Consider the following 18,826-nt stretch of genomic DNA (forward strand, 5'->3'; position numbering starts at 1 on the left):
TGCCTCATGCCCTCAGAGGTCACTAGCCCTGCCCCTCAGAAAAGATGGAAGAAAGTGTCTCCATTGGGAACATCTGCTTCAAGGCACCTGATGTGCTCTGAAAGGGCAGTTCTTGAAGGCTTCCCTTGCTGCTCCCTACATCAGTAGGGAAGATCATGGATGCATGTTCTGTACCTTCTTCATGGTGCCCAGAGTATCTTGGACAGCTGCTCCTGATGCAGCTGGGAAAACTGAGAGCTGAACCAGATATTTAGGTATTTGAAAAGTTTCACCATCTATATGTTATCTGCTGGCAAAATGGGCTGATTTAAACATTTTCAAATAATTGACAAGGCCTAAATGTCTTCTTTCAGGTAACAAACACTGCAGTCTGAATAAAATCTACTTTGATACAGTAGCATGCAAATATTCAGCCTCTCTGGTCAAACAGTATGTTAAATAGACATATTTCTACAAATCTGAATCTGTATTCATTTATGTGCAGCTGTTAACAGATTCAAAAGGTAACAGTGAATATGTAGATGCAGAAGTTTGCATACCCTTTCAGTCTGAAACACCTCCTAGGGAAGAGGTAACAGCATAAAATGCTTACCTGGAACCAGGTAACAGACTTTCTATTCTTGATTTTGAACTGTTTTCCCACTCTTTCTTATAAACCTCTCCTAGATCAGACATACTCTTAGGTCTCCTTGTATGCACTACATGTTTGAGATCTCCCTAAAGATTTTCAATAATATTCAAGGCTGGGAACTAAAAGGCATTCCCAAACCTTAATCTTTCTTTCTTGTAAGAACTTTATAGTTGATTTGGGGGTGTAGTTCAGATTGTTGTCTTACTGAAATACCCAATCTCTTCTCAGCTTCAATTTCTTCACTGACTGTGGGACATGAACTTTTAGGATATGTCAAAATTCAGTTGACTCGGTTCTTCCTCCTACCCTCACAATATTTTCTGTGTCACTGTCTACCACACAACCCAAAAAATATTTGAGTCAAGCTTAACAGTTGACAAGCTACTCTTACCTTCAAATGCTTCACCCTTTTTTCTCCAAATGTATCATGTATGATTGTGGCTGAATCATTCAATTGTTCAGTTGCTTCATTAGTCCAAAGCACTTTGTTCCAAAATGTTTCAGGCATATCTATGTTTTCTTCTGCAAACATTAGACAGTCTTCTTTTGATATAAGAAAAGGTTTCCTTCAGACAACTTTCCCATGCATGTTGTTGTTCAATAAGCAATGTTATATAGTGATCATATGGACAACTACTCCAATGTTTGCTAAACTTTTCAGCAGGTCATTTGCAGTGACCTATGGGTTCAGTTTTGCAAAACAGACTGGTTTTCAATTCTAGTGGATTTTTTCTTCCAGATCCTGCTTTGATTTTAAGAGTTCCATGCAACTCCTATGTCTTAGCAATGTTTTTCACAGTTGGGACTGCTAGCTGGAAGTTGAGAATATCTGTTCACCTGTGAATTGTCTTCTCCTGGCTAACTGCAGGCCTAACAAGTTAATCATCTTTCTTGGCCTCCCTTATTAATAATAGAAGTAGTAGTAGTAGTAGTAGTAGTAGTAGTAGAAGAAGAGGAAGAGGAAGAAAGTCAACTGCAAGGATGACAAAAATTCTGCACCTACCATATTCACTATTTTCTTACTTTGAATCTGTAACAACTGTGCCATAAATAGTAAGCATGCCTTCAAATATGCAGGAAGTCATCATGTTTAACTGCTCCACATAGAGCTTCTGTCAGCGTCTGTTCTATTACAGTAGTGATTTATTGAAACATACAATGTGACCAAGAGTACCTGAATATTTGCATGCAACTATATCATTTGGTTTTATTCTCATTGTAGCTTTTGATACATTTACTAGGCCTGATATTATCAATTACTTGAAAATCCTGAGTTCAGAAGAGAAAGTTTTTAGATTTTATATTACAGGAATATGCATCCTATTGACATTCTCTGGAACATTATTTCTATAACCCCTATAGCACAAGAATGGATAATATAGATCTCGCGAGCACCGATGGACATTGGCATCATCCTTGATGCCAACCAGATTCCCTTCCCTCACCCATTTAATTTTTTAATGTTCTAGGTTTTATAAAAAAAGAAAAGCTGCCTCCAGTTTCTTCTTTATGTACAAGACTAACCTTGTACTCCACAAAGGCCACATAGGTATTCTTAAGTAAAATTGTGGGCGACTTCAGCCCATTCCTCTGCTCTGCAATATGCTTACTTACCTAGTCAAAACAACAAAAGTAATCTGGAGGAGCGAGGAACAACTAGAAGGGAGCAGCCTTTTAGTAACCTTTGGCCACATCATAGGGTTAGCATAACTGGGCTGCCAACATCTGGATCATCACCCATTGGCAGCAGAGAATATACTTCTAATAGAAGAGAATATACGTAGCTCAGGATTGAATTGTGGTGTCTTTGGTGTTCCCTGAGCTTGGTTGTTTGGTTGGTTGTGAAGGAAGGAAGGAAGGAAGGAAGGAAAAAAAGAAAAAGGGGGAAACATTTTATAATATATATATATGAAAAGAGCTTAGTTTTTTAAAACAGCATTAAACCTTGACCCTACAGAATATTATTGATTAGTCTTCTCATTACATTGAACAAGAGCTACCTCATAAATAGAAAGTAAATACATCCATCCATTCAGGATTGCAAGTCCAGGATGGAATTGTCTTTTCATAATAAAAGAATACTCTTTTTAAATATGCCCCATCTCAGAAAATGCATACTTCTTCATACAGTAATAATTTCCCAATTTTTATACAGATGTGCATACCCATCACTCTTCTTCCTTTCAGGATAAATAACATTATACAAATTACATAAACAGAATAATAAGCATCATCCAAAGAAATTAAAGACATGGGAAAGAAAAGGACAGCCAACTAAATCTAGTTTGCACCAACACCATTCAATATACCTTTTCATGTCTTTCTGCTCTTTCAATCCATCTTGCTTCCATCCATCCATGTACCACTTTATAATTGATTTTTGTTCTTTAACTTTTCCACCTCTCTTTTTTTGGAGATCTTATCAACTCTCTCCAACCACAGCCTCCTTCATTTTTCTCTTTCCCTCACTTTATTCTTCCTTCATATAATTGCTTTGTGTTTTAATCCTCATACCTTCTCCTTATATGACCAAACCATCTCAAGGTACTTACTGTATTTTGTACTGGGTCAACATTCATTCATCACCCCTTCATTCTTAACACTATCTCTTCTTGTTTTATCCTACACACTTAAGTACCCAATTCCCACTGCAGTTAAATTAATGTTTCTCCTGACAAAGCCCAAATCTCAGTTCCATATAACAAATCACTTAGGAGTGAGATACTAAAAAATAATCAAATGGGGAACAAGTCTGATGTGAAGCTGAATATACACAGAGACACACACACCCCATGCTGTGAAGGATTAATTGCTGTACAGCCATCAAATTAAACTCCAGAATATCAGCTTATAGCATTTTCCATGTGTGGAAATTAAATTTAGCTAGAACAGCATTAATGAATAAAGAGGATCTAAACTTGATTAAAGTTTTAGCCATTATTATCTGATCCACAGATAAATTAAAAACATACTCAAAACACTTACGTATGGAAAACATCAAGATAGCATTCAGTAGAATTATAATAATAAATGTAATTTTTTTTTAGTCCGTTCAATCGTGTTTGATTCCTGGAGACTGCCTGGACAAGTCCCTGCAGTTTTCTTGACAAGATTTTCAGAAGTGGTTTGCCATTTCCTTCTTCCTAGGGCTGAGAGAGAGGGAGTGGCCCAAGGTCACCCAGCTGGCTTCGTGCCTAAGGCAGGACTAGAACTCATGGTCTCCTGGTTTCTAGCCTGATGCCTTAACCACTACACCAGACTGGCTCTTTTAAATAAAATATTTAATCACAACTATTAAAAATATCCTTCTGGCTCAGTTATTTCTCATTCCACTACAAATATTGGAGATTTGTTAATCTAAGTTATTCTATCCCTAGCAGATTTTGAATTTCCATGAAGATATACTCAATATATACTTGTTCTTCCAGAGTAAAGATTTTTCTCATGTAGGAAACATATAAGCTCCCTGTAAAACAAACTGACTTCAATTTTAAATTGCCCCATTTAGTAAGCATCTATGTCCACCTAGAAGGATATCTAAGGCCTTTTACATTCTACAAAATGACTAAATGGAAAAAACTGCATGTTAACAACCCAGTATTTCAAGAATAAAAAAGGAAAAAGAATGTTCATTTAAATGAGACAAACTTTTTTTAAAAAACCAAAAATTGAAAAGCAACAAATAAAAAAAATTAACAAGGAAATAAGAGACTTTACAAGAAACAAAAGAAAACAAAGTTAAAAATGGAAATAATAAAAAAAGAAAACTACTGCTACTTGGGACTTCTGGCTGAGTTATATTGAAAATACAGCAGAACATGTTCCCCCCACCCCAGTCAAGGAGGAGTCCCATCATTCTCTAAAAATATGAACTAAAATTAAATTCTGGAAAAGACTGCTACTTCTTTGCTTCAGGTGATCCCAGAATAATAAATTTTTCTGTACCTTCTAGATCAAAAAGTTTATTTGGACTAATTGTTTAAATTCTAATGCTGGGGTCTGGAAGAGTTCTTCATCTAGAAAATACAGGGAGGGAGGAAGAAGAAGGTATATGCAAAATCAAATCCAATGATGGATAAGCTGGTTCCCTTCCAAAAATTTTGGATTTTGATTCAAGCTAGACTCAGCCAGCATGGCCAAGGCAAGCGATTGTAAATTATAATCCAAAAAATCTGGGAGGTGTCAGGGATGATGAACCTGTAGCCTTCATGTTTGCTTTTCCAGCCTAATCACGGGAACTTAAACAGGCTTAATTTTGGCTAAAGGTTCTCTGGGAGGCCCTGGCAATAGCAACCCATGCCCCTGTCTTCTCCCAATTAGAGTATTGCAATGCACTCTACACAGGGCTTCTTTTGAAAATGACTTTGAAACTGCAACTGGCCCAAAATGCATCAGATTGCTTCCTGGTGGATGAGATCCACTGTTCACATATGAATACCGACACCTTACCAGAGCACTTCCAGGTACAATTCAAAGTGCCAGTATAAGGATGGCTTTAACCTTTAAAGCCCGACATAGCTTGGCATTTGGAAACCTACAGGACCATTGACTTCAAGTAGCTCCTACAGATCCAGTCACATATGGATACTTAAGGTTCTTTCCCCATGTGGGATCCAGGAGAAATGCCTGGTTTTTTAATCAATGACCCACCCCTACCAAAAATCCAGATAGCTCTATCAGTACTGACCTTTTAAAAAGCCTTAAAAACAGAATGGTTCAGAAGGCACTTATTTAAGACCTGTCATCAATATGTCTATTTTTTTTTGTTACAGAAATGGGTGATAGAGTTTGACAGTTTCAAAAATTATTGTTGTTGTTGTTGTATTTTTATATTACTGTTACCTTTATTTTGATTTATTGTATATTGTCATGAGACTGGAGGTGTGGGTGTGGGTGTAAATAAATATATAAATATTTGGCTGGCAGGGATGCTGTCATAAAAATATGGAAAGCTACCTTGTTTCATATATCAAACGTCTGACCTCTGGAGGTTCAGGCAATTCCCTTCCTTCTGGCATTTTGTACAGCTGTTAAAACAATACTATTCCACTGTGCTTTTGCCAAGGAGCCAATGTTTCTCGTGGCCATCTAGAGGATTTCTATTACTTGTATGTCTTCCTTTTTGCTTCTATTCTGTATTTTTATTCTGTTGTCCACCATCCAGAGACTGTGGATTGGGATGGCTTACAAAAATGGTGAAATATACAAAAACCTGGCCAATTTTCTCAACTGTTTTACTGTGTGAACTTTCGCCTGTCTGTATGTAAAGTACGTGCTGCCCCCCTTACTTCAGTTGTTTTGCATTTTTTTATAGTCATCCTCAGACCAACTATTGGGAGCTCTGAAATACTTTTTAAGAAATAAATTCTGAATTCAGCTTGGCTATTTGGGCCACAAAGATTCAGAAGGTCATGTGATGACAGCAAAGAGCTGAAGAAAACTAACACTTTGGTGCTGTCTGTTAGTTATCTGGAGTTTTACAACCGCAAATATGGCAGCTCTCGGAGAGGAAAAGCAAAATTGAAAAGGCATACTTGAGGACACCAAGTGGATCGACATCATTCTCCTCTTCTTTTTCCTTTTTAGCATCTTGGTCTTTAAATGAACTGAACTGAGAAATGACATCAGGTATCTTTTCCTCTTTGAAAAAATCAAAGCCTTCGGTTTCTTCCTCTTCTTCCTTCTTGGGAAGGTTTTTACTCTTGACATCAGTGATACTAGTGGATCTGGTTCCTGTAAAAACAGGCAGAGCAAAATTAATGCAGTGGTTCAAAATGGACAATTATTATTTCTCTACATCAGTAGCACTAACTGCTAGCAGTGTTCTTATACTGGATGAAAATGGGCCCTTATATGTGAAAAACAGTACATTTCTGCACTATATAAGTAATTTGTGCCAATAAATATATTTCACTTAGGGTACTTCCAAACTATAGTTTTCTATTTCCAAATCCCCCAGAAAACAATTTGAAACTAACATTCTCACACCCAGATAACATTGTACTACGGATTTGTAGTATTATATTTGTAGGAAAGCAAACCGAAAGTATCATCCATTATATATTTGTGACAATGTTGGCATGAGAATTTAACACAGACTTTAGGTGTAGAATGAAAAACGCAGTTGATTTTGCAAAGTTCCAAGACCTGATCCATGGCCTATTTATTGAAATTCCACTTAGGGTAAGGAATGTGCTTTTAATTTACCTAGAAATTCCAGTAACTCAGGGCTTGTGGCTAGAGCCACATCTTTAGAAATCGATCTCATAATCTCATTGAAGGCTGCTCTTCTTTCTCGAATATCAGATTCTCCAACAAACAGCACTTTTCTTGGCAAGGGTGGCAGGGAGGTTTCTGGATAACGCGTGACAAGTTTTTGATAAAACTCATCAATATCACTGTACTTCTTAGAAACCTGTAACGGAGGGGAAAATATTCATTCTTTAAGTGACAGGCATAAAGAAACAGGTAACAAATCAGACTGGGCCGACCAAGGGCAAGATGGATGGATGATATTCTAGAGGTGATGGACTCATCCCTGGGGGAGCTGGGGGTGTTGACGACCGACAGGAAGCTCTGGCGTGGGCTGGTCCATGAAGTCACGAAGAGTCGGAAGCGACTAAACGAATAAACAACAACAACAAATCAGACTGACTAACCATTTTGAAAGAAAATACAGTAGTTTCCCACACATTATATATGGGCAACTACCTTAGGCCAGGAGCTGCATATTATTATTACTGTTGTTGTTGTTGTTATCCTCCAAAGGTTTCCAGGGAGGATTCATTATTGATGAATATAATTCATATTCATTATATGGCAGTAATGAATAACTGGAGTAAGTAGAGCCAATATTTTCAGCTTTTATTTTGGTGACCTTGGGTAAATTACACAAATAAGTGTGTTAAGCTTCTCAGAAGTTTAATGGACATCTTTCAAAGCTTACATCTTAAAACACACAACTAAAAGTACCAATTTACTGCCAAATTTTAGTGGCCCAATCATGGTTGGTTCTGTGGATGACAAAACTAGATCAGTGGCACTACCTGTGGGATTGCCATCCCTGCAGAAGGTGAACTTAGTGAACCCCAGCATACTGGGACATTAATATATTCAAAATGATTGTATTATCTGTTTAATATCTTTTATAACACTTTCAGTGTTCAAAACAACTTGAAGTTAGAAGTTGAAAAACATACTTAAAATTATAGTAAATGAAAAACAGATATAAACATGTTTGAAAGATGGGAAGAGGGGGAAATTTTAACAGAGGAAAGGCCTGAGAGAAATGGGTCTTCAGTAGGCATCTAAAAGACGAAATAGTAGATGCTTCCAGATATTGGTGATGCGGTGAAGAAATTATTTTAAATATTGGCAACTTGGGGATGGAACCATTCCAAAGAGTAGTTACCACTACAGAGAAAGTCCACTTGCAACTACAGTAAGACGATACTCTGTGAAAGAACATTACTGGATTTATGCCCCTGTGCTCATAGGAACAGGACATGTTGTAAAGGCACAGTTAGACCTGGATTTAAAACCTCCTTCAGCTATAGGTGCCTATAAAATTTATAATATAATATAATATAATATAATATAATATAATATAATATAATATAATATAATATAATATTATTTTTTTAAAAATTAAAATTAAAATAAACATTCATTCTGGAAATCACCTACCTTATTTGCTATGGCAAAAAGCAAAACCAAAATTATTTAGAGATAGAGATAGAGATAGAGATAGAGATAGAGATAGAGATAGAGATAGAGATAGAGATAGATAGAGAGAGAGAGAGAGAGAGAGAGAGAAAGATACACACACACACACACACACACACCTCCTAGAGTTTCTTCCATGCACAGTTCTCAAAACTCAATAGCACAATTTCCTACCATTTAAAGGCAGAAACACCTGAAATCTGCAGGAAAACTGAAAATGCTGGTCTTGACTATATAGATGACATGGATTCACCCACTAAGCTTCACTGTTGTACTTACTGTAGGCCATTCCTTCCCCAAAATGTCAAACGTGGCCCTCAGCCATGAGAACTTCGCTGATCATTTTCATAATAGATGCGTGTATGGTTAGCAGAGCTCCTCCTAGTACAAAATTAACTGATAATATTTTGTGCCTACCAGTCTGGAGCTTAATTTCCTGCCATCACAGAAGAATGCTATAAGATAATTACACGTTTCATGACCATAATAACTCAATTTGCAGCTGGCCTGGAATTTCTTTGCAAGATTTAGGTTATACAGAAACAAGGAAAGGATCAGTTCCAGGCTTTCAACCAACTACAAGCAAGTCTGCCATAGGATCACACAAAATACAGTGTAAGAACCAGGCAGACGTTCAGTAGGCAACAGGCTACTTGATGCCAGAGTGAAGGGTAAAAGAGAAAATCTGGGCAGGAGCAGATAGGCAAAGCAGAAAATATGTAAAAACATGAGGAAGAAAAGGATTCAAAATAGCTCCCACTGGATCCCTCCAGAGAGGTGGGGAATGTGAACTGTTGCCAACCCCATAAAGCAGAGACAGGCCATTTTTCTACAACCCCTTTTTAATCCTATTTTTTCAAATTTTAAATGCTATGAGAGTTGTGATGGGGTGATCTGGTATCATCAGATAGACTAATATTTTCAACCCCCCTCCTTTTTTTTCTTTTTATTGGAGAATTTGCTTCTCTTTTCAAAAGAAAGGATATCAGAGGCATAACAGATCTATTTGACTGCTTTTTAAAAGCATCGTAACTTTAAACCATATTCACCAGCCTTTCCATGGAATCTTGGGGCCTCTGGGAGCTACAGTAAAGGAATCGTGTGGGCTATCTATCCTTGTCACAAAAGGTGGGTGATCTCCATTAAGCATCTCCTGGGCCCAGAAAAGACAGTGAAAATGGAACTAATTACTGTCTCTGCATAGATCCTAGTCGGGGAACATGCTCTAGCAAACAGTCTTGGTAGGCCCCACAAATTCCATCAAGCAGAATGAAACAAAGGACAGGATAGGGTGGTGCATACTTGCACATGTTGTTGTAATGATTTTCTGAAACATAAATTCTAGTGACTCCAATTTGGCCTCCACCAGTTTTATACGGTCAGGGGTTTGGGAATCCTCCTTTCCCTCCTGCCTCACTGCAGTTGGGGACATCGGGTATTCCTCGCTTTCCGTGGTTTGGGGATTTGGTTTGCTCATCGCTAGCACTTCTCCCTCACAAAATAAATCTGGAAAGGGCTAATGGAAAATTTTTTGAGATTCTCAGCTTTATGTAATGATTGCCTACTCTAATAGACTCAGACTCACAAGCAGGAACTTAACGATATCTGATTTATTAAAGAATAGTATGCAAATACAGAGAAAGCTGAGAATGAGCAAAAGCGCGCCAAATACAAACTAAAAACCCTCGGCTTAAACGTAATCCCTCCCCTCGCCCTGCCGTTGCAAACTCCCCCCCCCCCCGCCCCAGGTGCTGGTAACCGTTTCTGCTGATGTCCTGGGAAAGGAACCTTGAACACACGAGATAACCCAAACACATTCCAATCCAGCTGCTAACATATAACAATCCCACGAGATGGAATCTTCCTCCCCTCCCAGACGAAACACGCATCAGCCAAATGACATGCGAAACGTTATGATGTACCGGCAACATTGGAACGGTGAACATGACAGTTGTAGGTTAGAAAAAAACAATTATTGCCCAAAAGGCCATTTTCGCCTCAATGACTGAAACATAGCTTTATACAGTAAATAATTTACAGGTTGGAATGGAAGGGATACTTAACAGCTTTTCTGACTATAGCAATCTACAGGGGTTTTGCCTTAGAGGACAAGATTACATTTCAAAGTTTCCTTGACAGATTAAGCCCTGAGTCTGTATGAAGTCCTGCATTTGGGTAGGATAAATTAAATGCATGTTGGAGGTATCAGCAAATCAAAATGCCTCATTAGCATGTGGATGAGTTCGTTTTAGGATGCAAATTCTCCACATGCTTCTGGAGGAAGCTGTTTGTTGCCCCTCCCACATTCCTCACTTCCTCTTCCTCCTTCTTCACCCATCTGGGAAGGAAGGAACCATGAGGTTGTGTGTTCCTTCCATCTCTGGGCCACATGCTTGGGCCTAGAGTCACGATTTTGCCCCTTTCTCCATGCAGCCTTCAGCAGCAATGAGGGCTGAGGGTAAATTAAGTTTAGGGAACAGAAAGAAGAACCAGAATAATCAACTTTTCTTCTGAGATGGATGTAACTAGACCAAATAAATCAGTAAGACTTCTTTTTACTTACTGTTGAACCTACTTTGTCTAAGTGTGTAATTCTTTATGCTTGGGTGGGCTAAGTGTGTAAGATCAATAACCTGTGTTTCTCTAACATGCTCATCAATGATATTTTAGATAATATTCTTTTTCTGTGCACAGCTTCTCCTCTGTGTTAAGCTCTGCTCCATTCAGTGGTCCTAGCTGTCCACTAATGGCTTCAATGCATAGGTACAGAACTGTAGAGGTGTGGTTTGGCAGTAGTATATATGAGAAAGACCACCAAGTGAACATGAGCGAGCATGTAATACAACAGCTGAAAAGGCTAATGCAAACTTGGCCCATAGAAACAGAAGTACTGCATCCATCACAGGAGGTAGTAGTTTTATTGTACTCTGTGTTAGGAAGACCTACCTTGGAGTACTGTATTTAGTTCTGGGAACTGCACTTTGAAAGAGATACAGAGATGTTAGAGTGGGTTCAGAGAAGAACAACCAGGATAAAAAGGGGTTCAGAAACCAAACTCTATAAGGAACAGTTAGATCAGGCACATTTAACTTGCAAAAGGGAAGACTAAGGGGAGAAACAACAGTGGTCTACAAATATCTAAAAGATGTCATGTGCAAAAAGGGGTGGACCTGTTCTCTGCTGAACCTGAGCAGGATAAAGACCAATGGCTTGAAATCTTTTTTAAACAAGGAGATTCACGCTGAATACTGAGTAATTTCCTTATAGTAAGAAGTGTTAAGCAGTAGAACTGCCTATCTAGAGCAGTGGTGACATCCCCGCCCCAGGAGATTTCAAACATGGGCTGGATGGCATTTGTTTGAGATGGTTTTGTGGATTCCTACACTGAACAGGGAATTGGACCAGAGGCCCTAGACCAGCCTTTCTCAACCTTTTTATCCTGGAGGAACCCTTGAAATAATTTTCAAGTCTCAGGGAACCCCTGTATAAAAGTTATTATATATACAGCTCACGGTACATTGGCATGATAAATAAGCTGAGTTGGAGCAAGTAAAAATTCCCACCACTGCGAGCTCTAGCATTGTGTAGTACACAAAAATTTAAAAAACAATGCCTTTTTTTTCAATCATGATTTCTTGTGGAACCCTAGGGTTCTGCAGAACCTCTGTTGAGAAAGGCTGTCCAAGAGGGTCCCATTAAGCTAAGACATGGTTTGATTCTACTACCTCTTTCTGAAGTTTGATCTGTTACTACTATTAACTCCAGCAATGTTCACAAACAATACTCTGAATAAAAAGCATACACTTTTTATTTGGTTCCATTGTCAGCTGACTGTGTACAAGCTAACTGAAGGAGAAAAGCCATCTTGTGGCTAAAAGACAACAAGACTGAAAGCAAAGATAAAGCAGCCTTTTAAACATTGTATTGAACCATATTGTGTCCTATAGCTTAGAGCAGCATTCATATCATTAGAGAGACGGAACAAACATCCAAACTTCGTTTCAGACATTGAATAGTAGAATTAAAACTTGCTCCATCACATTATAAACCTCTCGTTCACCTTCTGTTATAGAATAAACTTAAGTTACATGCTAATGTAGGAACCCTTTGGTTTCAAATGAGAGTGAAATCCTTCACAATTGTCAAAGAAGTGTCAGCTGTTCTATCTAGCCTGAAATCATTATTTCAGATTTTGAAATGACATCCTGCCACAGTTTCAACAGTGTTTGAGTGCCCTCTACTGGAACTGCCCATGGCATACATATCAAAAGAATGGAAATCTTCTCAGTTCCTTCATTTTGCCTCAGAAAATCCATGTCAAATTAATATCAAAACATCTGAGTTGCATAGCTATGCAGAAGATATTTATGGTCTGAATGATGTTTCTCAAGCTCTGTAAATCTGGAAGCCATTACATTACTCTGCAGTGTTGCATTGTATTAGGTATTCTGAGATCTTGCACTACTACTGAAGCAGCACTTGAGAAGTCCTTCCTAAGTTTTGATTACCTGGAACAATGTAACTTCAATATTTCTCCAATTAAACAAAATAAACCCAAACTCTCATTGCTCGTTAATTGGCTTAGGGAGGCATACAACAAAACACAACCCCATAGGTTCCCACAGCAAGGACCCTACTATCCCTTAAATGAGCTTTGAACACCTGGCTTTTCCCCCAGGCTCTGGGTTAGGCAGGGGCGTGTGTCCATCTGAATAGGATTGTCTTTAATATATTTATAGTATGATTGTTCCCCCCAATTATGACCCTCTTTTATTTTCTTATTTTCTTTACTGATGCAATTGTTTTTAATATGCACAGATTTATAATTTAAATTTATGAGACTGTCACTATGTATCTGGCCCTTTTTTCCCTATCTCTTGAACTTATTTTCAAGAGATAGGGTCACTGTGAGTTGGGCAACCTTATAAATTATTAGTCTGGCCCGCAGTTACCAGATCTGGTGGGATTTAGTGCAGACCCCAACAAGATTTCACTTTAGAGGGTCTCACTCGTTCCCAGGACTGTCTTTTCAAAAAAGTATGATGAGCCACTGATTTCTTGACCCTCGATGACTGACAGCTTTTAATGTAATGAAAAGAATACCTTTGGAGGAATTAATAAATGATTTTGAGAACAGGGGCTGGGAACGTATGGCAACTGCTGGAAAACTACCAATAAATACTGAATATAAAATATTTAAGAAGGCTTTCTACACTGTTGCTGCACTCTGGCTGGCCGAACTCCCTGAATTCTTAGCAATGGCCATGCTGGCTGGGGAATTCTAGGAGTTGAAGTCCAAATAGCTGGAGGACTCCCAAGTTAGGGAAAGTTAACTTTGGTCTTTTAGTTGACCTACTTGTTATAGCACCTACTATGTCAAGAGTAACACTGAGTCAGCTTTAGCTCTTACATTGGGATTTAAAATTTCAGACTTAATCTTACAGGACTGAGTGCTCCTCCACTAAAACAAGCAAAGTCCTTCCACATAGACTGCAAGATATCAGAGGAAACTCCGGTTCCCCCAACAATCCAGTATTCCAGGTAGTAAAGCATCCACTTGTCATCTGCTGGCTGATACAGCCCAGATCCAATTTTACCCTTTTGTTAAGAACTGGACCAAGACCTGATACCCTAACGGAAAGTTCCAGCCTTCTCCAGAGATGGCACCAGGCATGTGCATCCTTTGGATGGTCTTCATGGGGAAGGACTTTTGGTGGCACTACCATTAGCTATGAAGCTTCAAATCATGAATAGCTTTATTCATATTCTCTCCTACCCACAAATAGGTGAGTGATTTTACTAGGTTTGGGTTTTGTGTTTTATTTCTTTTCCCCCCTTTTATTTTATTCGTTTTCTTTTTTCTTGGTCTGTATTTAGTATTTTTTAAAGCATGTTGTCTGGAATGAAATTAATAAGTTTGGTTTCTCATTGTTATGATGTGTACTCTTTATAAAATTCAGTAAAAAATACATTTTAAAATGATTACGTTACCATAAACTGAACGTTGTCTTCGGGTTTGTGCTTGGCAGATTTGAACGCAGCCAGGTGGGTAACTACTAAAATACTATATTCCACATGTCCAGACATCATCTTTCCTCGTATTTCTTGGTACTCTGGGACTGATAGATCTATTCCTGTATGGCCATTCTGAAGTGGTCTGCAAAGGTTAAAAACAGGAATTTCAAAGATAGGCCATACCTTCTTAATGCTGACACCAGTTTTTGGCTCATAGGTTTTCAGAGTTGGGGGAAAAAATGAGATGTTAGCATTTGGAGGTGAAAACTACATAATAAACTGGGATAGTTGCCTAAGCCAAGCAGACTTCAAGAGAGGAAGGTAGAAAGAGAAAATGTCAGGCTATTTTATACAAGACAAAAGTTAGTCTCTTTGGTGCTCCACAATAATACAAAAATGATACTTTCTGCAAATACAAAGCATCTGATTTATAAAAAAAGGTATCTGGCAGGTCTCTAAATAATTTTAGTTTCACAGCCACCAGGCAAAGTAGGACATGCTAAGGGACAAGGATGCCTCTGTGATCATTCTTTCTTTCCACAGAATCAATATGTAGGAATATAGTTGCATGTGGAAGCATTCAATATGAACTAAGTAGCAGGAACTGTCCAGCAACAGCTTTACACCAGTTCACAACTGTAATGGCAACAAAAAATCAGAATAATAAGAGGTATTATCAAGGGAAACCTAAGATTTGTTTCTGACGCACAAACCCACTTCCTTACCTTTTTCACCACACTTTGCTTATCACTGACATGCTCGCTTTTGAGAGTCTCTTTCCTGTGTGTTAAGCAAAAAACCATTCAACACGAGCTTAATTGAATAAATATTTTAACTTAATTTGGCTGTATATTGTGCTCTTATTGTTTTACTGTCTTGTTTAATAGGAGCTTCTTTTATTTTTACTGTTTTATGGAAGGCATTGTTGGCTTGGGTACCCTGTTCTGGACTCCTTTGGGAGGAATAACGGTAGTTGCAATAATTCACATTTTAATTGTTGCAATAATTCACATTTTAATTGTGTCCTTATTTATGCTATCTTGCATAGAACACTCTCCAGGAAATTCAAGGGTATGATTTTTGATTAAGTTAATTCCCAGTTCCATAGCTTTTGGTATATTTGGGGGGTTTCTGTTGAGCCAGGTACATCAAATCTGACCCCAAGTCAGATTTCTATCTCCCCTCATCAAGCAGAGATAGACTGCCTATGGGCCAGAGGCAGGTTCCCAGTCTGTTTTTGCACCTCCAAAATCACAATTGCTGAAATTCAGTGGTAAAACACCAAATAACGGCAGCATATTTTTACGTTTTTTTCTTTTTACAAAATGAGAAAAAGAACAACATAATGCAACCAGCCCCCTCCTCCATGAGTAGGATCTGATCAGAAGAGGACCATTTGGGTCAGGTCGACAGGAAGAGGAAGGAAAGGTGTGTTACACCACCTAGCAGCCTGCTCATTACTTTGCTTCCCTGCTCTGCTTCCTGAGGAAAACAGCTTTTAGAAGCTCACTGATGGAATGCTGAAACAGTGGAGAACATTTATAAAGTCATTCTACCAGTTTCCCTTCCTAGGTCAGCTGACAGAAATAATGGCAAAATGCTGGTGTTTTCTTTTTCTTCTTTTAACCAGTCTACCAGTGGACCCATTGGATGGGAAGGTGTGGAGCATAACAGGAATCAGCAAAAGGGGGCTCCTACAAAAGATTGCATCAGTCCACAGCCACTGAAAGGAAAACAATTGATGTTTGGTTTCCTGGTATGGGTGGGAGGGATAAAGAAGCACAGAAATCATCCAACTAGGGCAGTGTTTCTCAACCTTGGCAACTTCAAGCTGTGTGAACTCCCAGATTCTCCAGTCAGCATGAATGGCTGGCTGGGGAATTCTGGGAGTTGAAGTCTACACAGCTTGAGGTTGCTAAGGTTGAGAAACATTGAACTGTGGGCTATGGTAAGCCTGCTTTGGGCAGAATACCATTGCCAAGGTGAAAAAAAAGGCTGAAATCCAGAAAGGGAAATTTTAAAGTTGGCTTCCTTTACAGCCACTTTATGCACAAGAGCCAGTCGGTTTATCGCTGCAGCAGAGAAAAGTCCCAGGACTGGGAAGGCCCAGATTTCAATCCCCCTTCAGCTACAGAGACTCATTAGCTGGCTTTCAGCCAGTCACTCTATTTCAACCCAATCTACCCCACAGGGTTATTGTTGTGACAATAAAATAAAAGGATATCTTCATGAAATCTGCCTTGAACTCCAGAAGAAAAAGTGGGATATAAATCTACTAAATAAATACATACATACATTTTAAAAAGAAAACAAAATAACAGGATGAGTTATTCTCTGTGATCACGGATTCCATGGGGCCCCTTGATTTATGGCCGGGCTCAGGGAAATGAAACGACACAAGAGACACCTAGAGCACTGCTGGAGGAAGACGTGGGATGAAGCCGACCGAGCACAGGTACGAGCCTTTATTAGGACTTACCCTGTGGCAGTAAGAGTGGCGAAGAGCACTTATTTCTCCGCTCTTATTGTGTCCACAGATGGCCAGCCAGTGGCCCTATTTCACTGACCAGGGCCCTACAGGACAAGGGGGGCCAGTGAGCCCTTGCAGGGTCACTGTGAGGACTATTCTAGGCATCTGTTGGATAAAGTCACTAGACTTCATTCGGAGTTGGACTCTGGCTGGGCAGATCCCATGGAAGTGCCTGAGGCACATCCTAGCTCGGTTACCTGGGAAGAGTTCGAGCCAGTCAATCATGAGGAAATGGACAGGGTCTTTACTGCTGTGAGCTTGGCCATCTGAAGTCTGGATCCATGCCCCTCCTGGAGATGGCATGTGGTTGAGGTCCAAATGGTGGTAAATGCCTCCCTGTGGGAGGGAGTGGTTCTGCCAGCCGGTGGTTTGCCCGCTCCTCAAGAGGCCATCCTTGGACCCTACAGTTTTGGATAACTTCCATCCAGTCTCCAACCTTCCCTTTTTAGGGAAGGTAGTTAAGAGGGTGGTGAGCTCCTAGGTACAGAGGGCCTTGGATGAAGGGGATTATCTGGACCCTTTTCAGTCAGGACTCAGGCTGGGCTGTAGTACTGAGACAGCATTGGTCGTGCTTGTGGATGGCCTTTGGAGGGGGTCTTTGCACAGATCCATCTTGTGTGCCAATTGCATCCATTCCTGGACTGGGAGGCCTTGCTCACAGTCACCCATGCCTTAGTCACCTCCTGTTTGGATTACTACAACGCACTCCACATGGGGCTGCCACTGAAGATGATCTGGAAACTGCAACTGGTCCAGAATGCAGTGGCACGTGCAGTTTTGGGTGTCCCACGGTTCACCAGAGTAACATTACTTCTCCATGAGCTGCACTGGCTTCCAGTTGCTTTCCAGGTGTAATTCAAGGTGTTGGTTATCACCTTTAAAGCCCTACATGGCACAGGGCCAGGTTACTTGTGGGACCACCTCTTCCTGAGGGTATCTGCCCATCCTACTAGGTTAGATAGGGTGGGTGTTCTCCTGGTCCCCTCCTTAAATGTTGCCATCTGATGGGACCTCAGAGGGATGCCTTCTTGGTGGCTGCCCTAGTCCTTTGGAACAGCCTCCCACTGGAGATCAGAGGGGGGATCCCTACCCTTTTAGCCTTCCAACCTGTCCTATGACCTCTTCCAACTCAGGAGTCAAGGTTGAGATAGATCTGATCAACTTTGTATAAAAGTGATGTCAGGTTATAAACTTCAGAGAGGCTGTTTTGAGTGCACAGCCCCTGATCCCTAGATTTTTAAATATTTATTATTATAATCGGGTTGTTAAGACAGAAATGATTCAAAACTATTTCATCCAAGTCAGTTTCTAGAATGTGTATTTGTTATGGTCACTTGAAATTATAATGAATTGCACAATCTTGTTTTTTAAATGAAAATAATTATTTTAGAACTCATAAGGGATAACCCACCAACCATGACTCTATCATACAAGTGAGGCTGTTTATTTTTGAGCTGAAGAAGTATATAAGCTGACTCCCTTCTGAACATTCATTAAATAAGGAATTGGGAATCAGTAACTAATGTTACTTTCTTAAATCCCTTCTCAAGCACAAACTACATGTTTACCTTCATGATCCTGCATCCCTCCACATACACATATCTTGTGATGCATAAAATCTCCTGCTCCCTCTATGGATGCTGTCATTTGGACTGTGAAGCTCTGTCTTCCACAACATCTGCATGTTTTGTAATTCAGTACATATATTTCACAACTAAGCCTCTTTCATGCCAACATGGTTAGTGCTTGGATGAAAAGTACTGAGAAAAACATCTCAGAATATGCAATGGCAACCTTTGTCCATACTGTTGCCAAAAAAACTAGCAAACTTGATTCGTCCATATACATCCCCAGGAGTTTGACCTGAGGCATCTTCACCTTAAGCCTAAACACGTGTCATCCGCATTCTCCACTCCCTGACCAAT

General features: G+C 39.5%; 2 protein-coding genes across 3 annotated transcripts in view; both read right to left on the bottom strand.

The window, feature by feature from the left end:
• LDAH (lipid droplet associated hydrolase) overlaps positions 1–18,826 on the bottom strand; it is a 554,138-nt gene that overhangs the window by 369,522 nt on the left and 165,790 nt on the right. The gene's annotated exons all lie outside the window — the stretch shown is intronic.
• The window catches only part of HS1BP3 (HCLS1 binding protein 3), a 58,332-nt gene that overhangs the window by 37,738 nt on the left and 1,768 nt on the right, over positions 1–18,826 (bottom strand). The window contains exons 2-5 of one of the 2 annotated variants that reach the window (XM_063314973.1): positions 18,494–18,646; positions 14,348–14,503; positions 6,839–7,046; positions 6,166–6,364 (exon numbers count right to left, since the gene is read on the bottom strand). In XM_063314973.1, coding sequence (XP_063171043.1) covers positions 6,166–6,364; positions 6,839–7,046; positions 14,348–14,446 — 506 coding nt within the window. In that variant the 5' untranslated portion in view covers positions 14,447–14,503; positions 18,494–18,646. Of the gene's footprint in view, positions 1–6,165; positions 6,365–6,838; positions 7,047–14,347; positions 14,514–18,493; positions 18,647–18,826 lie in introns of both variants that reach the window. The other variant, XM_063314964.1, reaches the window with a different exon arrangement.

This window comes from Candoia aspera, chromosome 1 (genome assembly GCF_035149785.1).
Source record: "Candoia aspera isolate rCanAsp1 chromosome 1, rCanAsp1.hap2, whole genome shotgun sequence".
NCBI lineage: Eukaryota > Metazoa > Chordata > Lepidosauria > Squamata > Boidae > Candoia > Candoia aspera.